Source organism: Doryrhamphus excisus, linkage group LG13, assembly GCF_037039965.1.
Source record: "Doryrhamphus excisus strain RoL-2023G ecotype Guam linkage group LG13, RoL_Dexc_Guam_v1.1, whole genome shotgun sequence".
NCBI lineage: Eukaryota > Metazoa > Chordata > Actinopteri > Syngnathiformes > Syngnathidae > Doryrhamphus > Doryrhamphus excisus.
Window position 1 is genome coordinate 9526187 of NC_136369.1, and position 19046 is coordinate 9545232.

At 40.2% G+C, this 19046-nt stretch overlaps 2 protein-coding genes and 1 long non-coding RNA gene across 8 annotated transcripts in view; 2 read left to right on the forward strand and 1 right to left on the reverse strand.

The window, feature by feature from the left end:
* LOC131139638 (uncharacterized) overlaps positions 1-18831 on the forward strand; it is a 51932-nt gene extending 33101 nt beyond the window's left edge. For 2 of the 3 annotated variants that reach the window (XM_058089424.2, XM_058089423.2), the window contains exons 4-5: positions 16775-16819; positions 17527-18831. In XM_058089424.2, the coding sequence (XP_057945407.2) occupies positions 16780-16819; positions 17527-18299 (813 nt within the window). In that variant the 5' untranslated portion in view covers positions 16775-16779 and the 3' untranslated portion in view covers positions 18300-18831. Of the gene's footprint in view, positions 1-15972; positions 16048-16774; positions 16820-17526 lie in introns of those variants that run through there. The other variant, XM_058089421.2, reaches the window with a different exon arrangement.
* stk33 (serine/threonine kinase 33) lies at positions 1261-15444 on the reverse strand. Of its 4 annotated transcripts, none has more exons than XM_058089419.2 (14): positions 15331-15444; positions 6353-6457; positions 5797-5910; positions 5619-5723; positions 5401-5539; positions 4489-4571; positions 3969-4056; positions 3804-3879; positions 3618-3730; positions 3412-3497; positions 3252-3324; positions 2415-2557; positions 2015-2095; positions 1261-1831 (listed from the first exon to the last, which is right to left on the reverse strand). In XM_058089419.2, exons 2-14 carry the CDS (start codon positions 6455-6457, stop codon positions 1697-1699), a joined length of 1341 nt encoding a protein of 446 aa, XP_057945402.2. In that variant the 5' UTR covers positions 15331-15444; the 3' UTR covers positions 1261-1696. The 4 variants fall into 4 exon arrangements, with proteins under 4 accessions (XP_057945402.2, XP_057945403.2, XP_057945401.2 ...); XM_058089420.2 differs by lacking the exon at positions 15331-15444 and adding an exon at positions 15033-15174; XM_058089418.2 differs by lacking the exon at positions 15331-15444 and adding an exon at positions 10719-10913.
* On the forward strand, positions 10590-13281 carry LOC144901621 (uncharacterized). Its single transcript, XR_013629674.1, has 3 exons — positions 10590-11080; positions 11939-12059; positions 12277-13281. It is a non-coding gene; the product is annotated as an uncharacterized LOC144901621 (long non-coding RNA).
* Positions 18832-19046: the final 215 nt, after the last annotated feature.

The following is a 19046-nucleotide window of genomic DNA, read 5'->3' on the forward strand; positions in this document are numbered from 1 at the left end:
GAAGTAAAAGTCACTCCACTTTTTTCAGTGTATTTATTCTTCTATGGTTTGGTGTGTCACGTGGTTCATCCTGCATGTTTTGCACGTCACACATTGGTGTACCTTGTAACTTTTTTCCAACCCACCAAAAAGAAAATTCTCAGGAATTCTCCCATGTGGACAGAGCCTTAGAGCTCCAATGTTTGTAGGTGACTGACCAGTTTGCAGAGTATGTTGGTCTTTATTTGGCAAAGTGTAGCAAAGCCTGCTTTTATACAAAGCTGTCCTCTGTGAAGTGCTGGGTGCATACACAGGATGGGCTCATCTAGCTAGGAGTGGTATTTCCATGACGAAAAAAGTGTTTTTCTTTATGAAGTGATGAAAACACGGATCTTGAAAACTGACCACTTCTCTAAAGATTGGAGCCATAAAGTGAAGTACACTAGGTGCACATATTATTGTAAGTAAAGAAAAAGTATAAAACGTACATTTTCCAGATCTTTCATATCTGTAAGGTTTAAAAGATGTACCTTGTACTGATTTGACCTTTGATCTCTGCCACTCAGCCATCTCTTGTCAGGTGTCATTCAAAATGAAATGTTTTTTTATTCAAAGGACAGTATCTCAATGCTTGCAGATCCATTCAGAAAAGCTATCCACATTTAACAATATAAAAGGTTAAGGACAGAGCTTTGCTGTGTGGCTCCCTTTTCCCGTCATCTGATTAATTTGCTCCTTTAAAAGAGAAAACAGAGATGTCACCTTTGTTGATCTTTCTATGTGTTTGAATAGCCAGAAGAATGCTCCACAAAGCCATGTATTGTTTGGGCAGTCTGGCAACAGCAATAGGTTTAAAAGTAAACATTTGTACATTAGATCTGCACAAATGTCCGTCAGAGCGAGCGCCTTTGGCACAAATAGGACAGTACGTGCTGGTGATTTCTAGATTGTACTGCTTTCATACAGTACATATATTCTATACTGGCGGCAACATTAGGTACACATAATTATTTTGGTTGTGAAATAATCCATCCAGTCTTTGGGCGAGGCGGGGTACACTCTGGACTGGTCATCAGCCAATCACAGGGCACATATAGACAAACAACCATTCACACTCACATTCATACCTATAGACAATTTGGAGTTGCCAATTAACCAAGCATGTTTTTGTAATCTGGGTGGAAACCGTAGTACCCGGAGAAAACCCACACACGCATGGGGAGAACATGCAGACTCCACAAGAGGAGTTTCAAACCCAGGTCTTCCTGATCTCCTAACTGAGTGGCCTACATGCTAACCACTCGGCCAATAATACCTGATAACAATGTAAAATGCAGTACCCTATGTACATCACTACAAACCACCATAATGAATGTATTATTAAATGAATAGCTCAACAATATAGATTATAATGAGCTTTATTATCTTCATAAAGATATCGCTCTAGCATTGAATCTTATTAGAATGCACAGAGGTGTACATACATTTATTTGGCCCTGCCATCACCCGTGTATCGCTACTCATCAAGATGAGTCAAGATTGCACTACTCATTCAATTCCCTACTAAACCATATAGTTAAATATGCAAAACATATATAAAACAATACTAATAATCATCAAATCATTTCTTTATGAAACACAATCTACTTTCTGAGGTCCTTCCTTGTCATGTGAGGCATGTTTAGTCTTTGTCAGTCTAGCTGTCTCTGTAAACCAGTCATACTTTCACAGGAGGTGGTGGAGATCTGTGGCTATTTTGATGGGTGGCTGCTTTCTGTACCGTGTTGACGTTGGTCTTACGTTGACACTTGCGAGACTTTAAACTGGACTGTTTGCAGGGTCTCCCGCCAGTCTGCAGGAATTAAGATTCATATTCAGATGACATAACACAATTGTCAATCATGTTTATGTAAACACAGCAACATGGTGTTGTCACTATTGCTCCTTCTGTGTGAGGTGAATTTGGCACCATCTAGTGGTGTAACTAAATATGCAAGCCTCTGAGCAACAAATCAGAAAACCACCAACAACAAACCTGTTGGGTGGTGGGTTGATTCAGGTCCGCGGGTGTGCTTTTACGCTTGTCTTGTTGATGATGACCACTGCCCTCTTTGGTCTTTACACAAACATACAAGTACAGACATTAATCAAGCATTCACTGCAACAAAAATGTAGCTTTTATACAGAGAGAAGTGCTCAGTTTTGATTGAATGTCACCAAACATTTTTTAAATTAAAATAGTTAAAGTCTATTGTTGTTGTCAAAGTCAAACTGCCACAAAATAACCAAAAATATGCACTTCAATCCTGAATGCAAACTAAACCTATTTTAGTGGGATAGATGCATCTAATGTTGAGAGTAGATGTCCATTTTAAAATGAAATTTCAGTTTTATCTGTTGATGTACTTGTCACTGTTGAGAAAGTGATAAATTACCAGCTTAGTGGATGTTGAGGGTGTGCAGGGAGCATCATTTAGATGTGAGTGGCTCATGCCATTGCGTTCAGCCTGTGATGAAGATGGTGAAGCAGTTCTGGCAGCATAATTCAAGTCTTGGTTTTCTTCTGGCTCCTGTGTAGCTGTTGTGAACAGTAGCATTACAGTACATGACTTACAAACTCCATGCTTTGTTTACATGCAATATTACTCCAGCGGCCTAGAGGGTGCCAACATTTTTAACGTACGAATAGTATTATATCACAACTCTTCGTGCTTTGTAAGGCATCACACTTGTTTGGAGAATGTAGCATCCAGTCTCTTTAAATCGCCAATGCCTCATCATCATTTATATGGCCAGAACATTAGGTATATCTGCACATATGATCTTTAATTACAGCTTGATCTGCTCTTTGTGCCTTTTTATTCTCTCATGTATTTCCTACTATTTTGGGCATATTAGAAACAGCTATCAGTGTGAGTCAGTGCATTTCTATAGTACTATATTTTTAATGCAGCTCAATTGTTGGATTTCATGATATTGTAGAAGTGGACTTAATGTTATGGTCCATGAATGTACAGTATGTCTACAGTTGGTATTATAATTCCAAATGTGGCTTTATTTGGCATGTCTTGCATGTCTAGGTCTCATGTGCTCTGTCTCTGCTCTGAGTGTTGTGAGGTGTCAAATATACAGACCAAGACAATCATATCAAGTTCAAAAGGAAACCAATCATGATGAAAAAACTATCGTAAACTATATCGTAAATTATATTCAGTGCTGATCAGGAAGATTTGTATTATGGTAATTTCAATTTGAAAGTTAAATGGTCTTACTCTTCTCCTGCTCGTGGAAGTTGTGCATCATCTCGAGTGCATTGAGGGGTACGGCGGGCGTGTTAGTGTCACCCTGTTGAACAAAACGCCTTGTGAGTTCACCTCGTGCCATTCAAGTGGGCACCCTTAAAAATGCAGTAAGAAGAGTAGGTTGTCTTACTGTAATCCACGGGTTGTCTCGCAGCTGATTAGCTGACATGCGGTACGCAGGGTTTTCCTTCAGGAGGCACGTCAGTACTCTTTTTGCTGTTGACACACTCAGTCAGGTCATTCTGGGCTTTATAAAGTCTATACGTTTACTTTTTAAATCACAATTTACATTTAGTTTGCAGCTATTTACAAATGAAATAGGAGACAAAGCGCCACCTGCATCGCTGATTGTGTCCCAGATAGGTGAAGAAAATCTGACTCCTATTGTTCTAATCTCCTTAAGGCGGGTTTCTTTTGTTTTGGACACAAACGGAGGCTCCCCACAAAGCCTGCAAGAGGATACGGGTCAGACTGATATATTAATAGTTTATGTGGGCAAGACATATGTGTGTGTCTACTTACAAAATAAACATAATGACTCCAACACTCCACATATCAATCCAGTGTGTGTAACCACGTTGGCTCATCATTTCAGGAGCTGCGATTAGAGACATTGAATCATTTTACATAATATTTCATTCTATGAAAAATCATTCTTATCATCATTAGATGATTCAGTAGTCATACCCATATAGATTGGAGTCCCGCAAACTTCTGACAGAATGTTTTCACTTCCAACACCAAAGGTTTTCACTGATAATCCAAAATCTGCCACCTGGTTAGAGAAAACCACATAAAAAACAAACAACTCTGAACACTAACATTACATCGCCCACGTAAAAGTAGGTGATCCATAGATTGTATTCTCCAGATTTTAAAATTACTGTGTGCGTATTTCTTAATAATGATATTTATGATTGGAAATGTAGCATAGCCAAGCCCCCTTTTTTGCCTGCATGCCACATGCTGCATTGGCTGGCTTGTGATCAACTCTGTACATGCTGGGCTCAGCTGGTTATTTGTTTTAAAGGTACCGCTGCCTTACTTTGTGCAGGTGGTCAAAACCAGAGGGAGGTTGTACTAATGAGGTATAGTTAAAGCGCTAAATAGAAAGAAGATTGTGGGTGAAACATTTTCCAACCCAAGATTTGTAATAGCGTAAAAACAAAGAAGAGGTTGGAAAGTTTGAGCATAAATGTGACCTTACCTTGATATCAAGCTTGCCACTGTAGTCATCAAGAGAATTTTTCACAAGAATGTTCTCAAGTTTCAAATCCCGGTGCATTATGTCTGTAGTTAATGAAGCATTTTATTACACATACATTCATAATGAGTTTCGACACTGTTTCTTTATCATCGACAAGCAAGTGACATGCTCTTTCCACATAAACAAGCCACTGTATCCTAGCATAGTGCCATATTTACTATATAATGCATAACAGATCAGTCAATAGGTGAGAATCATTGCTGTCTTGATAGCAATGTTACCAAGTGAGGTACAAATATTATCGACCTCTAAAGTGGGTGATGCAGGCGGTCGCCTTGGCAAAGAGAGATGCCATTCTCCATATGACAAGCCAGTGTGCCATCAAAATGATTTCTGAGGTAAAATTACTGTTTATTGTTGCCAAATGACCATGCAACATACCGTTTGAAACTGCAGTAACAATGAATGCTAAATCAAAGGCTGAGAACAACTAGTAACTAACAAGAGCAGATGACTATTGAGGCTGTCAAAGAACCCCGTGGGACTAATCACAACTGAAAAGCAGTCCCTTGCTACATCATTAGTACAGGACATTGGGATTTTTTGTTCAGGAAAAAATACACCTATTAGTAAGTATTGGTCCCCATATTGTCACATACATGAAATGCCACTTTATTAAAATTTTATATTCATTATGAACTGACTTTAATGGTACCTGAGGATGCAGCACTTCTCAATAAAACAGGCGTACCAGTAATTTTAATGTTTTCCAACGCCGTTTTTGGAACTGAGCAAATATGGAATTGAAAAAAAATAAAAGAAATAGACCATGGGCTAATTTCACTTGTTTTTCACTTGATTTCAACTGTTACAAATGAAGTATTTTAGAATGAATAGAAGAAATTGTGTTACTCTTTTTGTGAAGGTAGGTGATGGCGTCAGCTAAGCAGCCGATGATGTGTCTTGCTTCCTCCTCTGGAAAGAACTTTTTCTGATGTAACACCTGCTTCAATTCCCCTCCAACACACAGCTCAGTAACCAAATATGTCATCTTGAAAAAGTAGAGATGCATCTCAGCAACTAATCTGTAAATGCATGTGATGTTGTAGATGGTAGCAAGGTTTACTTACCTGAGCGGTTTCATAGATCTCTTCCAGACGTAATATGTGAGGGTGGTCCACTTGTTTGAGTATTTTGATTTCCTGCTCCAGCATCTTGATTTTTGTACTTCCTGGCTGAAAGGATACGCTGTTAAATCACAGTGGCTGTTCCTGCTATTTAAATGTAATGCCATCAAGAACCACTTACCTCTGCCTTGCAAACAGTCTTGATGGCCCATTGGGTCTGTGTCTTAATGTGCGTGGCTTCATACACCACCCCATAACTACCATGGCCCAACTTTTTTCCAAATGCGTATATATCCTATGAGGTGACAAAATATATTGTATAATTCATAACACTTGCATGTCAAAGACATCAGACGTTTTTTTTACTGAGTTTAAATTGAGGATCATTGCCCTGCTTTACTTACTTATTAAACATAAAAACATACCCTGACTGTTTTTTTTTCTCTGGGGCTACATAATCTAGTCATATTAATTCAAGTTACAAATGATGAGTTTGCTGCTGCAGTTGGTTTCAATCTCAGGTCTAATTAACTTACTCATTATCTGTATGCATGCAAGGCTAACCAATTGTGTGCTTTGTGTGTGTTGAATAAGCGAGAAGTTAAATTTATTAGTATACTGTCGTGAGCTCTACAGCAGCAAAATTAACTTTGATCATCTTTTAATACAAATAGTGCAGATTGCAGATGTAAAAACATTGAGAGTGTGACAGATTTATGTAAACAAGCTGTCTTTACCTCCACATCGGCATCACCAACCAGACGGATGTGAGGCACGTCTCTCTCCGCGATGCCCCTGGATGTTGTGTTTTTCCCTAACCCACTAAACGCTGCCTCGGCCATCTAGAGAAGAAGCAAAAGGGTTTTTTGTCAAGTTACTGAAAATAGTATAGTGTTATGGTAGACTCTACATTGTCTGTTGTTGGTGCTCTCACATCAAATTAATGGGGGATTATGGTGTATTGTGATTTTTGTTTGCCAAGATACTGTAGTAATATTCGTTCCATTCCATTTGTGAGATAGGCCAGTTGTGAGACACAATCCCTCCAGCGTGTCCAAGGTCTGCCCCGGGGCCCTCTCCTGGCTGGGCATGCCCAGAACGCCTCACCAGGAAGGCCGACTAGACTAGATGCCCCAGCCACCTCAACTGGTTCTACTCTTATCCCCTCCCGGATGACTGAGCTCCTCACCCTATCTCTTAGGGTAAGTCCAGCAACTCTATGAAGGAAACTCATTTCAGCCGTGATCTCCTTCTTTCGGTCACAACCCAAAGTTCATGACCATAGGTGAGGATGGGAACATAGATTGACCAGTAAATTGAGAGATTTGCCTTGTGGCTCAGCTCTCTTTTCACCACAAAGGTCCGGTATTACTGCAGAAGCTGCACCAATCCACCTATCAACCTCACGCTCCCACCTTCCCTCACTTGTGAAAAAGACCCCAAGATACTTAGAACTCTTCCATCTGGGGCAGGATCTCATTCCCAACTCCGAGGGGGCACTCCACCCTTTTCCGACTGAGAACCATGGCCGCTGGTGCATCCAGGTACTGAGTCTTATCAGTCTCATCAAGCTCCTGCTCTGGTAGTACAAGAACCGAATGGCATGTCATAGTAGAGCGCCACCGGTCCCGTACTCCTGGAGCACCCCCCAAAGGATGCCGCAAGGGATACGGTTGAATGCCTTTTACAAATACGCAAAGGGTGTAGCGCTGGTCCAGTTTTCCATGACTGCGATGAAAACCGCATTAAAACTCTTGTAGCAAAGGTTCAACCAACGGTTGTACCCTTGTCACTTTCCCAGGATGACTGAGGAGTGTGATAGAGAATTGGAACACACCCTCCGGTCACCCTTTTTAAAAAGGGGGGCCACCACTCCGGTCTACCAATCCAAAGGTACTGACTTCCACACTAAGTTGGAGAGACGTGTCAACCAAGGAAGACCCTCAACATCCAGAGCCTTGAGGAATTCAGGGCAAAACTCATCCACCCCCGGAGCTTTGCCACTGAGGAGCATTTTTACCACCCCAGATACCTCAGCCATGGTGATAGAACTGTCTGTGCGTAGTGTGCGTAGTACTGTGCTTAGTCCCATCCAGAGGGGTATAGAGATCACTGGGTGAAAATGATGTACTACACAAGACACACCAACATGTGGCGCTGTAAACAGATGAACCAAACTATAAAAAAAGAAAGAACACATGCACATAAGTCTGTTGTCTTCAGCTTGTTCATGCTGGTGAAGAAGTTGAATTACTTCTGCGAGTCATTTCAGAATATAAGACAAAGAAAATGTCAGGAGAATGGGAGTATCGACTTGTCACTATTGGTCACCCCACTCTTGACAAAATACAGTTTCCATGTGGATGAAAGGCTGAAAGGATCAAATACTTTGCAGACCAGAATATTGAGTTTTACTACTATTCATTTCTTTTTATCAGCACACGTGACATTTCTACGTTAGGTTAGTTGTGTTAATTAAATGAGCAACTGTAACTCAATCACTGACTTAATACCTTTAGTCTACCTTGTCATTTTTTAATCACTGGTCTATGACCAAACTGCTGTCTCTGTCTGCGACCATATTAACTTGAAGTGCAATTTAACCACCTTGAAAAACAGTCTCTGTAGCCAAATTAAATGTAAAGCAATTATCAAGTGATGACTGGGAGCAATGAAGTGGATCCACCACACGCACAGCAATTAATTATTAACAAGGAAGCTGTGTCTTTAACCTCTTCACTTTGGCGCATCATTTTAGCCCTGACAGGGCTCCAATAACAGGCCTGTCTCTCCCATTATCTCCTGTCTATTTTCAAATCAAAATGATTGTGACAGCCTCTGGAAATTTCAATCACCACAATCATATCTCATTTGTGGAAGGTAGGTGCATGTGATGAGTGTATCAGCAGAGAATGGATCAGGAGGGATGGGCTTAGAGGAGTTCGATGTACTTCCGCTCTCACTAAGGATGAGGGCAACTTCTCTTTAGACTATTATTTACTTTTTTTTAGTATTTACTTTTTTATTATACAGTAAAATCAACAAAATTGTTTGGTTTTCTCTCATCAATGGTTGATGGTCCTTAGTATTAAAAGCCAGCGGTTAGAGTGGAACTTCCCATGACACAGCAGTCCCCGGGCACACTTGACGGGGAACTACCGATGTAGCTACAGAGACTAATAACAGTTTTCTTCTGTCGAGTGGCAACCAGCTTTGAAGCGCATACCGCATCTAGCGGAGTTAGTGTGTAGTCCGATACTATAAAATCTTCAAAAAAACAGCACATCGGAACCCGATCCCGATCCTGGATATCTGATCAAGACATCCCTAATGTTGTACAAAAATTATCAGTTCTACTAGTTCTACTATAAACGAACCAGCAAAATAAAAAGATTAATTCATTCATTCATTTTCTACCGCTTTTTCCTCACGAGGAGGAAAGGAGGAAAGGAGGAAAGGAGGAAAGGAGGAAAAAGGAGGAAAAAAAGAGAAAAAGAGAGGCGGGGTACACCCCGGACTGGTCGCCAGCCAATCACAGGGCACATATAGACAAACAACCATTCACACACACATTCATACCTATGGACAATTTGTGGGAGGAAATGTGGTCTCCTAGCTGTGAGGTCTGCGCGCTAACCACTAGACCGCCGTGCCGCCCTGTATCTAATATAATAAAGGTATTTATTTATCTGTTGAGAGCTTGAAAATGTTAAAAATAAATAGGCTATAGATAGTTTCAAGTGGTTCCCTGCTTTTCGCACGGGTTACCACCATCAGTGTGAAAAACCGTGAGTGAGTGATCACACACAGATGGTGTGCACTGTGGTGCATTCAAGGCCAGCCAAACAAAGTGTGAAATCTCAAAGCTTGATAAAAAACATTATCAGTGACACATAAGGATTTTTAACAGTGCTATGTTGAACATGTATTATCATGTATTTATAAATTATTATTTCTGGTGATTGAGATGTATTTTCCACAGAAAAAAAAAAATTGACCAAAAATCATCAAATATGCGGGACCTTCAATGCCAAATCGCTAATTTGTAGAGGGCCACTGTATTTCCAAATTCATACCATAATACTTGTATCATTATTTTCAGCCTTTCATTCATCAACAATCCATATTTGGTAACTTTCATGAAATTGGAGGCCACACTAATAAGGCAGAAAAATGGGGGTGTAGCAATTTACAGAAAATTCAAGGACGCTGGGGGTCAAGTTGATATTTTTATTTATTTTAATAATAAAAACGTTCTTATTTAATTTCTAATTTTGTCTTTACATTGCTACTTTTTGCGCTAGTTTTCCCTTTTTTTGTGTGTTAAATTCTATTTTTACAATCTGCCGCAGTCCAATAATAAAAGTCAGCAGACAAAATGGTTCCCGAGCCAAATTTTGGAAACCACTGCAGTTAAAAATTGTCATTATATGATTAAGAAGGTAATGATAACGGTTAATATTGTGAAATAAATGCATATTATACTGCTAAATCATTGTTAGAAATGTAACAATAACTACATTGTAGGTTAAGTTATCAGCTCAGGTCTGAAGTAGTTAATAAAATGCTTGTAACAAATTATTATAATTGTAATGTACATTATATTAAATGCAATTTGCTTTAATAACGTTTCTAAATTGTCACATTTATGATTAGATTCCCGAATTGACACATTGTGAGACAACATGCTCTTTCTGTTCTGTCCTTTTCTATTACACAGTCATTCAATAACGACTACATATATAATGTTCACCCAGGTAAAATGCAAATGTGATGTAGCAGGTCAACTTACCTCCATTAGAGTACGTCTTGACGGCATCTTTGAAGTTGCCCTGCTAATTTACAATTTGGGGCAGGAGCGCCAATACTGTTCAGCCATTACGTCTTTCGAGTTATTTGATATAATTGGCTAATGCGTTTGACAGACAGAATTCTTGACGAATGAGCCGTCGTGTATCTATTTCTAACGGTGCCTTCAAGTTCTGGTGGCGGCGTCTTTCCCAAAGCATTTAAGAGAAACAAAACTATTTACACAGCACCGGAAGTGTCAGGTTGCAGGTAAATAGCGACAAGCTGATGTGTTTAGAGGAAGCATCCACCTACCGGTGTTGGTTTTGCCTGCTTTCCTCTAAAACTACAACCCCTCTATGGGAACGCCGGAATGATGGCATGTTTTACTCTTTATGAATGAAGACTGCAGCTTGGACATTAGCACAAAGCAAGGAAAGCTTGAGTCTTGTCGATATGGTCCCAAAACATGGTCTAGCAACATGAGAGGCTACAGTATGTACCTCTGTGTGCTGTGACGAGTGGAGGGGATGCGATCAAAAAGAACAAACGACAGAGAGTGGTGACGTACCCTTCACGTACGTCAAGTTAGCGGAATGTTGTTTATTTTCATAAGAGAGCTAACGGCGATACAGTGCGGTAACGAAGATGAAAACGTACCAGCTGCCACTAACTAGGTAAGAAAGTGTAACCAAAAAACTAAATAATGCACCAGGCACAGCATTAGGATCCACACAATAATGATACCAGAGCTGCATCAAATATGTACTTTAAAAAAAATACAATTTTTATTATATAATTTTTAATATATAATATTTTTTTCATGTTGCAGATTTACTCTGTCGACATATAACTTAAGTTCCCAAAGTGGGGTACAAGGGGATACGCCAATTGTAATTGGGGGCACGTAAATAAAAATGAAAAGTATCGCCTAACTCTTACAATTAGGAGTGCACCTGAACGCCTCGCAGTCCAAGGAGAACGGAGCAGAAAATAGACTTGCATTAAGTTGTGTGTGTTTAATGAAGAAATAAGTAAGTTTGATGTTCATTTTGTATATTAAGGGTGTCATTTTGAACGGTGAAAACCTGTCACTGTGACTGTTTAACGTGGAATTACTATAAAATTAATTAACCAGTTAATATTAAAAAAAAAAAAGGTTTATGGTTTTTACATGTGCAGGAGTAGAGGGAACATGGCATACATGTGTAGTGAATCTATATACTATAAGAGCTTTTACTTAATTCAACTACCGAAATAAATTAGCGTTTAAAAATATGAATCTAATTAATTATGTATGGTATTTAATAATGTATAAATATTATTAATGAACATTGTTCTTCCTTAGCAAAAAATGGGACATTTGTTGAAGAATGGTAATAACATGCTTGATAACAACACAACAGTTATTTTGTGTATGTGATTTTATTTATTCTACATAACACAAATGCAGTTGTACGTGCCATCACGAACACAAAAGCAGCAAAGAGTACGAGCACAGATTTCAGACCCTAATAGTGTTTGTTCCTGTGCAGAAAGAAACACAGAAGCGAGGAGCAAACATGAGTGCAGCGCCAAGCGGATTCAAAAGTGGGCTCTGTGTCATCTCCAGTTTCAGCAGGAAGTAATTAGAGGGGATGCTTCATCACAAGTCAAGTCCGTACTCGCTCCATCATCCTGTCACACAGCAATTTCTGTTTATTTGCACTCACGAGTTGGGCGATATTGTCAAAGCACACAGTGTCACTTAGGAACAAATACTAAGCTAAAACGGTTAGCCTTGGTCGTGATGACCTTTCTTCACCACTAACTCGGGATAATGCACTTGCAATTTTAGCGCATTCATTCATTTTGTACTGCTTATCCCTTTCAGAGACGTGGGAGGCTGACATTGGGCGAGAGGCGGGATCACTGGTGCCACAGGACAAATATAGACAAACACCATTCACACTCACATTCACAACAATAGACAATTTAGAGCCTCCGGTAACTTGAACAACCTAAGCATACCAAATGTCAGTGCTGACATAATCCCAATTGGAATATGGAACTGATGCAATCTTTTACCAGTCACTGCTTTTCAATCTCAGTCACATTATTGAGCTAACACTTTAATTATTGTGCAGACTCTCAAGAGGTTTGTTTTCCTTAATAGCTCAATGCATAGCAGCACTTTGGCTGTGACTAAAATATAGCAGAAACATCAAACAAAGTCTCTTTTCCTAACTGCAATTAACATGTAAGCTCAATCCATTTTGCTGGAGTCCAGAAGTTACATTTTCCACATGTGGAACTTAATCATTTATTGACAGCTTGGCTTTGATGACAAATGATAAACTTCACAGTCCTAATGAAGCATGGAATTACATTACCTGATGAGGCAAGAAATTGCATGTTTAGAATGCAAATATAGCACTCATCTTCGTCACCGAGTGATGAGGTGAAACCTAATATCAGGCGGGCAGATTATCAAAGCTTGCCGTCTAAATCTGATACAGCGTGGACATAACACTGGAACCATCACTGAGGGAAATGTAGCAGACACTTCATTAGGTACACGACTACAATCTAATTGGATCCAATATAATGCCTTATACGTAATTCATCATAACCAGCATGCTTTCCATTGAGCTACAATAGGCTACATTTTTAGCTACAGTTTATTGGGGGGCTGCTGTTACACTGGAATAGAAACCCAAAGGACTACAATCTATTTGTGGTAACAGGTTGACTCTCTGTTGGAGCTCCTGTGTGTATAGTTTGCATGTTGTACTAGGGCTGGGCAATGTATCCATATTTTTCAAATATCAGTATTTCTTTTAAGCCTGATATAAAAAAAAATGAAATATCGTTCATATTGATATAGACTGGATTTGATGGGGGAAGTCTCATGTTTCAAGATGGCGCTGCCCGAGTGCAAGCTAGTTACAGCAGCTCTGGATTCTCCACTGCGTTTTCAGCTTTTAATAGTGCTTTATTTGTGCTTTCGCTTGCTCCATTGTTTACATTCGGGAGGAGCTGTTAGCTTTGAGCACCCCTTCGCTACACTGAGCAACCGGAGAACCCTGCCTGGGCAGATACAGAGGAGGAGAGGCTGCATAGCGGTAGTGAACAGCGAAAAAGATGGTATGAAACAAGTGTCTCTAGGGGTGCTATTTCATATCAAAAGGGCTCTAATAATGGCAAAAATCATATTTAGAAAGTCAAACAGGTTGTTGATGCTCTAACTACAAAAATATTCGGTTGATTATTATTGAATCCTACTTTGTGGAAGTTGACTCATTGTACGATTGTATTTGTATTGTGCACATGTTGTCACAGTTCTGCTCCTGCCTCCAGCTTGCTAGTTCCTGCCTTCTCCTGGTTTGCTTTTCCATGTTTTCCAGATGTCCTGGAGCGGGCTGGAGGCGGGAGGACTTGGCACACCTGAAGCCCATCTAATCAACTGCCCATTTAAGGCCGCTGCTTGAAGCGGGAGTCGCTGGTTCCTCGTTGTTGTATCCTGCTAACCTACTGGCGCTTCAGTCAACCCAGCTCTCCCTAGCCGTCCAGCCAGCCTCCCGCTGATCTATGTGATAGTTTCTGTTAGCTGTGCTCTGTGGCGAGATTTTTTGTTTGTCACCGTGTCTTTCCTCGCCACCACCTTGTTTTGCCCTTTGGGCAGTTTTTTCTTGGTCTTTGCCTATTAAAGGACTTAAACTGCAACTCCTGTTGGCCTTCCTCTGCATCTGGGGCCCAACCTCTGACACCCCGTGACACATGTGCTTAAAAACGTGTTAAGAAAATGTCAAATTTGCTCAAATATTCATATTTTTGGGGTAATAATAGGTCAGATTCAACCTCAAATTGCAAAGTGGCGAAGGACGACTGTACTCCAGCTTCCTCCCACATCCCAAATCACGCATGTTAGGTTCATTGTATACTGAATTATCCATAGATGTGAATTGTTTGTCGATATGTGTCCTGTGATTGGCTGATGACCAGCCAGTCCAGGGCGGTGTATCCCACCTCATTCCCAAAATCAGCTGGGATAGGCTCCAGCTCACCCATGACCTAATGAGGATAAGTGGTATAGAAAAAGAATGGATACTCGTGATTTTCTTCTAGATGTTTCTTTTTTAAGTGTATGCAAACATGTAGAAATAAAGTTTGGTTCTGATATCTGAGAATAATTATCTTTACTGAATATTTTTGTTTTGTTCCAGCTTGTGAATTGGATTTCATTGTATGCTGCAGCTGTGCCTGATGCTACACAGCAAGCACCCAAATATGCACAGTCTACCCAAAACAATTCATTTACTGGCCCCTTCAAGATTCCCCTGTTTCTTGTGGTCTATGTTTGATAAGTGTCATCTGGCATGAAAACACGCTTTGCCAAAAGGGAAGCAAAAGATCAACTTGTGCCATTTGCTCAGAGCCCTCCACATGTTGCTGAAAGATAAGGGCCAGCAAATTCAAATTTTTTTCTCATTGGTTTAATCCCGGTTAAAGCCAATCTGTGCCCTCGCTGGGCTCAGCCTTGGGACGCAACGAGGGCAGACGTGTGGAGAAATGTGGGCAGTGGCAGAAACAAGTCCAATTCCATTGCAATGACAAGCCAGAGAAGTCAGCACATTCATATCAACTCACATTGCTGCAGCAGCCTCCAGCTTTACTTATAAATCATTCAAACGTTCTTCAATGAAAACATTTGGCTGTGTACAGTAACGTTAATCACCAAGTTTGTGGACATCCCTTAAGGAGAAAACAGAATATCTTCGAAGTCATGTACAAATTTCACAACTGGAGGGGTTAATCGGGAGTTGTCAGGCACGCGTCGTCATAGCAACGTGACGTGACAACACAACGAATACTCCAGACGTTTAGAAGTTGAACAGACAACACATACACATAAATAACGACAAAGAAGCCAACAAATGTACCTTACCTTGTGGGGCAGATCATCTTTGAAAGTCTTAAAAAAGAGAGGGATGACGACGGGAAAGGAAGAAAGACAAACGTCAACTCAAGTAGGCCACTTCCGAGTGGCTTTGTTGTTTACAGCGACCTCACATGGCGATGAACGTTAAAACAACCCAGACGGTGGCGTGCCGTCACTGAATGGAGCATTTGTCCCTGTCATTTGTCGCCATCTGGCGGACAGAATCATTACTGTAAGGTCATTTGTCACTTAACAATTATACAATATATTTTGTAGTGGTCAGTTCAGTGTATACAAACCTTAATTGATGTATTTTTTTATTTGAATTGTATAGTACTGCTACGATATTTTGGAGAGCAGATTATCCAATCAGAAAAAAGGGCACCCAGCACAAACATTTGTATTTTTACATTTATTATTAATTATTCTATTTTGTAACAGGACACACTTTATTGTTTTCTGACAGTTTAAGCTTAAGCTGCAAAACATAACACAATACAGCACCATATTAACAGATTTTTCTTTTGTATTTGTATTGTATTTTTGCCACCAAGAAGGCTTGGTGCACATGATTAAACCTAAACTATTTTTTTGAGTGTCCATAACTGTTACTTGGCTCCTCCAGACCTCAACCAACACTTGTTGAACATCCTCAAGCCGAAGGTGGTGGTACAGAAGCTTTGGTAAAGTCCATGCCCAAATGGATTAAGATTAATGTTCACGGTGAGTTGTACTCACTTGTGTTGAAAGTAAATCTAATCCAAACTGTACACTGACTACTCGAAAGTGAATCTAAGATGCACTTCTCCCTTGAGAAGATGTACTAAACGGCTCTCATCCCATGCAAAACAATGTCATTCATGATGTTTATAATGATGACGTTATATGAGCAGTCGTAAGGTGTTTTAATCAAAGCATTTTCATTTCATACGTACAAAGATTGTGTGATGTCACTGTATTGCTATATAACATATTAGGGCCTAGTGTTTGACTGGTTATTAAAAGTGTATGTTTTTACCATGACAGACACCAATAACTCATGAATGAACCTCTGACTCTGACTGCAGAGTTGAACTTTAATCAGTCGTTTTATAGGCCAGTTCGCTAAGCGTCAGGTAGGTGTATAAAAAAAAACAGTTTAATTGGTACAGCATAATCTGAAATACTGATAAATTATTATTTTTTGCATCATTGATCAATAAGCGACTATAAATTGTTGATAGATGTGAATGTGTGTGTCTGGGATAGGCTCCAGCTCACCCTAATAAGGACAAATGCTATAGAAATTGAATGAATGGATTATCAATAATCTTTTTTCTGGGAAAATGTGTGCCTGCCTGATGATCAATGATTTTAAATTTTAAAAAATAACCGAATGTTTGGGAAATTTAATGTGATTTTTATTTTTTTTTATCTTACTTTTTCATTAATTTTATAATTTACTTGTCAGGTAAAATGGACGGGCAAGGAGACGGAGACCACAATGGTCCAAATCGTAAGTGTTTGAAATAATATTTCTACTACTAATGTTTTGCTGTTTTTTGGTGTGCTGGGATAGGCTCCAGCTTCTTAGGACCAAGAACAGGATGAGTGACATAGATAATAAGCGGGATGGATGCATGGTAGAATCATGTACAAGTCCTAAAACTAAATTGTGCTTCTCCATCAAAACCTCCTGAGAGTGAGCAACCACAACTCTTTGACTTAACTATTTTGCTTCCAGTGTTGTTATACATAACAATATGCATAACAATAGTGATGCTTGTAATGTAGTGAGGAAGATTTACTTCTTAGATTTACTTCTTTGCTGGGATGTAATTTTCTCTACTGCTTCTTTTGGTGTGGTGGACTTTTTGGCACTTTGGCGGGAGGGGAAAAAACAAATGATTTGAAAAGAACAAATCACAGCTCTTTTGTTCATACTAAATTATACTTAGCATCGTCACAGCGCTGGCTCCTCCCACTCCAAAAAATTAGAACTTTATGTCAATGGAAATGCGGACCACAGAGCTATGATTTCCATTTTGCCCCTCCAATGTACGCTACAAGAAAAGAAAGTTCACAAATATGAGCACTTATATAATATTCCGGCTGAACGGTGGGTGAGTGTGTAGCATGCAGGCCACACAATCCCGCCTTTGGATATCTTGGTGTGGAATTTGCATGTTCAGAAGCCTAATTCAGGCGTGACTTATCTTGCAGGCTACCGTATGTCCATACCAATAGGAGATCTACCACCATCTGATAGTGACGACGATGATGATGATGATGACGATGATGATGATGATGATAATGATGACCGTGAGGATGTTGGTGACGAGGAAGACGTGGAATCTGTTTTCCTCATGCATTTGATCGTAAATCATTACATGAGGTTCTTTGTGAATCCACGAGAGCCTTTGCAACATCATGAAAACACGGACTATGCAAATGATGGCAATATTGAAATTAATCCTGATAACGTTGCTATCGGGGGCCACCAAGATGAGCTGGAGGTCTCAGTCGGGGCTGAGGCTGAGTTAGGAGTCAGCCACCTCATGGAGGACGAAGACGAACCACAGCCGGGACCGTCAAGGAACAGATCGAGAGATGATGACGAAGAGGAAGATGAATTAAGAAGCAGCAGCAGATATTTCCGCTGGTGGCACGAGTTTGAAAACAGTTCTGACGGCAGCACTGACTTAGACATTGATGAACAAGACCCTGCGCCCGGCGGATGCAAGAAAAGGTCAAGGGATGACTTGGATGAGAAGTTAAGACTCCAGGGCGATCTGTCACTTACGACCCTCGGTGGTCATCACATTCTCAGCGCTAAAAATACCACCACGGAGGAACGAGGGGCTTCCAAGGTGGGAGATTTTCAGTTTGCTGAGCAAGACACAGTAGAGGACGCGGTGTTGGTACATTCAGATGAAAGGCCGAGAGAAAACTATGACAAAGAAAATAAGTGTGGTAAGAAACGTTTCAAGAGATGAGATGTTCAGTGGGCATCTCCAAAGAAAAATGACTGATGCTGACGTTTCAAAAGTCACTTCTATTACTGGGACCCAATGAGATAACTACAAATGTACATACTACTGCGACTCAACTAGGATTTTCCTATTGATTGTTTACAGCATTTACAGCGGTATTTACATATAGTAAAACTCAACACTGGAAAGTCTATGAAATGTCCGTAAACCGACTAGAAGTAAAGTTGTAATCTGATAAAACAGCAATTTTCATAATTTAAAGTTATCTGTCCATACATCCATCCATCTATCTTCACTTATCCGAAGCCCAGATTTGCTTCTCCCCGACTACTTCGATCGTTCAGATCATCCCGCAGATCCCAAGGTGTTCCAAAGCCAGTTGAGAGACATAGTCTCACCAACGTGTCCTGAGTCTTCCCCATGGACTCTTATTGGTCGGACGTGCCCTGAACACCTTCCCAGGAAGGCGTGGAGGAGGCTTCCTGACCAGATGCCCGAGTCAACTAATCTGGAGGAGCAGTGGTTCCACTTGGAACTTGGAGTTTTTCCGAGTTTTCATGAAGGTCGTATCTCTAAGGGCCCAACTACCCTATGGAGAAACTCAAGTTTGAATGTAGATCAACCGGTACATTGAGAGCTTTGCCTTTTGGCTCAGTTTCCTATACTGAGTTGTATTTATTTGCTACGTGGTCCACGGTTGTCTTGATTGGTTACAATGTTCACTTTTTGTGGATACGTTCTTTCACTGAA